The following is a 6,066-nucleotide window of genomic DNA, read 5'->3' on the forward strand; positions in this document are numbered from 1 at the left end:
AGCATCACATGCCACTAGAAACAACTGAATGTACAATTTGAGATGGTGATTTAGCTACATTCTATGCCTGTACATATGTTCACTACTCAGATACTCTGTACCATGTGGCTGTGGGAGGTATTGTTTAATCTGTTGCATTGAAAAGATTTTACTCCTGTATATTTACTGTACATGTCTTTTCAATAATAGAAATTATGGTTTTATAATTTTTAGTGATAAGTGTGTAATAAGCGCCTTTGAAAGCCCCATTCTGTACATGGTTTCTAAGTATATAACTGTATAAAAAAAGTGGTGTGTCGCCGAGAACACTCCGTCTGGTCAGCTCCTAAGGATACAATTGGTTACATTAGTTAAACTGATCAATACTGACAACCTTATATACAAGCCAATAAATATTTACTTCTTTCAGAACTGACTGAATCCTCTGCCATGGAATCAGCAATCAGAATGGGTAGCCCAATCTGCCTCATTGAGAACAGGATAGAAGGAGGAAGAGCAAAGCTAGTGGTGAACCCTGAGGCCATCAACATCCTCTCCAACATCCACCAACCAGTGGTGGTGGTGTCCATTGTCGGCATGTATCGGACTGGAAAGTCATACTTGATGAACAGGTTGGCTGGAGCTCAGAAAGGTGAGTGGTCAGCTTTTAGACTTGATTGTGAAATTAAAATGCCATTAGATTCAGAGGAAATTTCAAGAATTTGAATTCCTCCAGCTACATCCAAATTAGAGTTTTATTTTTGGCAGTGTGTAATCCCAAAAGACTTCTGGGAGAAATGCCTACAGGCTGCTCCAAAGGCTGCTTCTCCCTAATATCTTCTTCTACCAGTGTCACCAGGTCCCACTCATCTATCCAAGTGGTGTGGACAGTTTTTTGGCCCCATCATTTCAGCAGGCAGTTTTTGCATTTGCTCCTCTGTAATATATACTATTTCGTGCCTGGTTCAGATTTTCAATGATTTTATTGCAACTTCCAGTTCAGAAATGGAGTAGATATCTTGCTGCGCTCCTTACCGGAACAGTGGTTAACCTGTAAAGACAGGTGGGTGCTTGTAGTGACCACGGATGGCACCGTGAACAACACAGAATTAGCAAAGATGTCACCAGCACACCAAAAAGATTTTATTTTTTTGATGAAGGGGACCCCTTGAGTCCTCGAAAGCGCTTGTAATTGAATGGCAATTTGCCATTAAATGGACTTTGCGCAAATCTTTTTGGTGTGCTAGTGACATCTTTGCTAATTCCAGCTCAGAAAGTCCAAATTTCAAGTTCTTCAAAAGTTTGACCAAACAACAACTGGTCAACTCTAAAAGTTCACTAATTTCTAGTTTTTAGAAAGCTATGAAGTTATAATTGATTCAAAGATAATCGTACGTGTTTCCTGTTCACAGGCTTCAGTCTGGGTTCTACTATTCAGTCTCAGACCAAAGGTATCTGGATGTGGTGTGTCCCTCACCCCATGTATAAGGATCGTGTTCTGGTTCTCTTAGACACAGAAGGCCTGGGGGACGTAGAGAAGGTGAGAATGTTAAAATGAGACTTTAATAATTATAATGATTTCATATCGCCCAGAAGCCCTTTTTGGGTATTTTGTAGACATGTAACCCACATGACCCACATAAATTCACATGACCGTGTCTTTAATGCAACCCCCAACAGCCAAAAAAAACCCCCCATCTGATTGGCCAGAGAACAGTCACATGTATGATTGAGTTTTGGTTTGAATGAAATTCAGATGGATCTGAAATTTGGTTAAAAGAACATTTGGATTTGTTCACGTTCAAATTCGGATCCATCTGAATGTCTGAATGTAACAAAAATAATACGATTATCCATTTGGAACGCAGCAAAATTTAAATGTCTGGTATTTTGTATTTTCCATATTGATCAATAAAATGGAATATTCAGTTTTATGGTTTGTGAAAATGAAATGTGTTATTTATTGTCATTTGTTCTCCTTTACTCTACTGTCCAACCAGTTATGAACGCATGTGCAAAGTTCAGTGACATTTTCAACACATTTAAGCTTTCCTACCTTTTAGTTTTGCTTTGAATTTCTGATAATTTCTTTCAAAACTCTGTAGTAGAAGTAATATTATTTGGAGGAAAAATTAGGTCCTGGCTGTGATGATATTATGTTCTCAGCCACACCATACAGAGAATTTTCAGCTTGCAGGACCCCAATCTAAGCACCAGCAGAATGAGAGTGGTCATCTCTGGGGCACGGTTGCACCACAGTTAACCCATTATACACACATATGGCAGCCGTCACCACATTTTAAAGGAAACATGCACTGCTTATAGAATCTGCTGCAGCAATTTAGACATTAAAACATGGAAATTGCTAGGCTGCTCCACAACCCTCAGCGTATGCCAGATTGTATGCAAGCATGTGTGCCCAGCCAGCTAGACCTGGGTGAGTCACCACCAAAAATAGCAGTCAGCATTATTGCAAGCTGTGCTAAATATTTCACTGCATGGTTTTATCTGTGCAAAATAAGCTCTCTCCTCATTCCTCCTCCAAATAAGGATCTTTGTTTGGTTAGCAAGTCACCATGGCCGCGATTCATTGACATCAGCAGTGAGCTGTGTGTTGCATGTTGGTTACGGTTGTTATTTACTGATGTCCGGATTGTTCTTCTGACAATCTGCCAGCATGCTCCTCCTCTGTAGAGAAGAAGATTGACTCAGAACCCGACATGTCAAGTGACCATGTATTAGGGTAAGTAAAACGGGACTTTAGCTTTTTTAAGCTATTTTATTAAAGATGTAAGCTGAACTTCCATTAAAAAATGAGTGTGACACAGTTGTAAATCAATTAAAAAGTACAACAAAATAACCAATAGTAAACTTTTGTTTCCACTTTTATGTTCTTTTGCTTTTTAAAAGGGGGATAAAAAAAACGACAGCAAGATCTTCACCCTTGCAATCCTACTAAGCAGTGCCTTGGTGTATAACAGCCTCGGCACCATCAATCAGGATGCCCTGGACAAATTAAAGTATCCTTTTATAACAATGTACAAGAAAAAAATGTCACTTAGTCTATCTCTGGCCGCTCCCCTACATAATCCTTCCCACACCACCCATAACAATTTAAGCATTTACTAGAGACAGCTGTCACATGATCCTGGAGTCCTGATCCTCTCACTAGGCTTGTTACTACCCCACGTCAAGATGTCATGTGCTTGTCACGATCTGGGATCAGGCTCGGAGTCCAGTAGCTGAAGCAGCAGGCAAATTCGTGGTAAAGCAAGCCGAGTGCGGTTCACAAGCAGGCGGTAGTAGTGTAGGAGCAGGCAGAAGCGTAGTCAGAGATGAAGCCGAGGTCAGTAGTCAAAGATATCAGGTATGAAGTGGTAGACAATGAGAGTAGTCGGTGAATCAGCAGCCAAAGGTCGGTACACGGGTAGCAGTATGAGCGGATTGTATCACAGGAGGAGCAAGGAAGCAAGATATTGGCAGGAGAACAATAATCTGGCAAGCAGGAAGTGCAGAGGCGTGGCTTAAATAGGAAGTTAAAGGGAGGAGTAAGGAGTTCAGAGTTCAGCAGAAACTAGGCTTAACTGAGGATTACACAAGAGATCAGGCAGGGTGCTATCCAAGGTGACTCAGCAGGTAGAACCTCCGCCAGCTACAGTAGAGGCCCTGGGCTCAGATCCGGCTCCTGACAGTGCCACTGGAAGTGTCAATTGTGCAGCTGTAAGTCTACGGGGCCCTGTGAGTACCCCACTAATGGACACCTTTATCAACCAAAAGGAGGTTTCCACCTTGCCAGGGATTGAGGGTAGCACTAGAAAAAGGACCCTTCCACACTAGAGTCTAGACAAAAGAAGACTTGGGGCCCAGGGTGTCATGTGACTGTGGCGTCAGGTAAGTCATTTTCTTAATGTAACTTCTAAATTAGTGAATTGGGGGTGTTTTGTGTTAATTTTCCCCTCTCCCAGAGATAATGCAGATGTAATCTCTAACTGGGTGACTGGAAAGAAAGATGTTATATGTCCTTATAAACATTTACAAGATTTGTAGGGGAAATCACGGAATTAATCAAGGTGAGAACTGGCAGCATTCAGGACGAGCAAGAAACATTTTCCACATACTTCCCCATCTTTGTTTGGGCAGTGAGAGATTTTAATCTGGAACTGAAGATTGATGGGAAGACGGTCTCAGCGGATGATTACCTGGAGAACGCCTTAAAGCTTAAAACACGTATGTATGTGAATTGTCTGCAAACTGAACCAAATAACTTGAATCATTTTATTGTATTAAATCCCGGAGGTGGGAGGAGCCAGATGACGCAAAGGAGTGAAGGACGGGTGAGAAGATCACATGAAATTGATAGGAATCTGAAGAAGGCTTCAAGAAAGTATGTAATACAGAGTAGCAAATGATGCAAAATTGTACAGAAGGGTTTGGGAAGCTCATGGCAGCTCTGCCTGATGACACGATGAGGCCAAAATACAGCCCGAGCTGCTTGCAGTGATACTAAATTAGAAGGTTGGGACTTGGTGGTCACTGGCAGTCAATCTAGGGGTACTCGGGGGAACAGCTGAAGCAGATATAAGACAGACACAGCTTTTGCAGCAGCTTGTGGTCCTTCTCTACTAGAAACCTTTTGGAGATCCAAACTACCAAAAATAACACTGAAACTCAGATTTGGTTCGGGACATTGAAATTCATAAAATTAGGTCTGAATTTAACACCGTTCCAATTCTATGATTCTGTGAATCCAGCTGAAAAGAAAAACCTTGAATGCTACCGTTGTGCCAATGTTGAAGGGAGTACTCCCAAATTTAATTCAGGAAAACTGTCAAAGCGAACTGGGGGGGTCACAAAGTAGCGCTCTATATACTGAGGTTAGGGTGACGGGAGGACGCTAGTTTGTGTCCTCCCGTTACCCTAAGGAGAACTATGGGGAAAAGCCCTAACCCCATAGTTCTCCTTTAGGAAAACCAACTGTAAGACTTTGCACACCTTTTTTATGCGCTTGGAATATATTTAGCTGATTTAAACTGAAGTTCAGTTGGACTTTAAGCTTTCTATTTCCTTTATATTGGACTACCCCATCATCACTGACATGAAGTGCTAGTGCTTAGTCCACTCTCTTAACCCTTTCCCAACATGTTTTGCCATATGTGGGACTTCTACAGAGGAATGCACAGTGCACTTTGTGCAAAGGGCATGTGCTCAGTGCAATTAGAGCAGCACAAAACAATCTAATGCTAATTGATGCTTTCTAAGCCGGTTTTAAAGCTGCTATTGGTGAAAGCAGTCCTACCTCAATCTTTATCGTTTCCATATAAAACCAGCTCCAGCACCCCATTTTACACGCTTCCTCTCCACACAGGATACACTTAAAGTTTGCCAAGTTTACAAGCTAGCACAGTGTCCTGCAGAGTTGCAGAACCTTGAGAGCAGTCAAACCATGTATTTATGGCCAATTGTCCTCTAATGTCTATGGTTGGCCTTATCTTTTTGCATCTTTAAAGGAGAACTAGTGTTTTTCCCCATAGTTCTCCTAAGGGTCACGCACGCGGTGACGTCTCGGCTGGGTGACACCCGGTTACCGCTCCGGGTGTCAGCCAGCCTCGGCACGCCCCTGACGGGAGGACATAAACTAGCATCCTCCCATGACCCAAAGCTTAGTATATCGCGAGCTACAGCTCGCGGTATACTGAGACTGCCGGACATCACTGTTGAGATCCACCCAGCTGCGTGAATGACAGTCACGACTCCCTGCAAGGAGATGATCGAGAAGTGAGCAAACCACTGCAGGGGGGTGGGATCAGCTTGCCCAAACACAGATCCCTCTTCCGCCATGGTTCTGTCCCATAAAGCTGGTACCAGTACCCTGAGAAGAGATGTTATTTTCTAAAAGGTAACCATTGCCGTTATATTTCCATTAGGGTTAGGGCAGGCAGTGTAAAGAGCTAAACTTTATTTTAAAACTGTTTAAAAATGCTTGACAGAGGGAACTAATGTTTTTGAATTTCCATTCTATCAGGAAAATGTCAAGAGGGTGAGAATGGAGTTTAATACTATGAATGAGGCGAAGTCTCGGGAGGTGTG

General features: G+C 42.4%; 1 protein-coding gene across 1 annotated transcript; it reads left to right on the forward strand.

Annotated features, from left to right (window-relative positions):
- Positions 1 to 429: 429 nt before the first annotated feature.
- Positions 430 to 4,206, forward strand: LOC108804118 (guanylate-binding protein 1-like; the record flags this gene model as incomplete). Its single annotated transcript, XM_018575881.1, has 4 exons — positions 430 to 631; positions 1,392 to 1,519; positions 2,890 to 2,999; positions 4,019 to 4,206. Coding segments are annotated over exons 1-4 (628 nt in total), but the record flags the coding sequence as incomplete, so codon positions are not given.
- Positions 4,207 to 6,066: the final 1,860 nt, after the last annotated feature.

Source organism: Nanorana parkeri, unplaced genomic scaffold (assembly GCF_000935625.1).
Source record: "Nanorana parkeri isolate BGI_ZX_2015 unplaced genomic scaffold, ASM93562v1 scaffold5239, whole genome shotgun sequence".
Lineage (NCBI taxonomy): Eukaryota > Metazoa > Chordata > Amphibia > Anura > Dicroglossidae > Nanorana > Nanorana parkeri.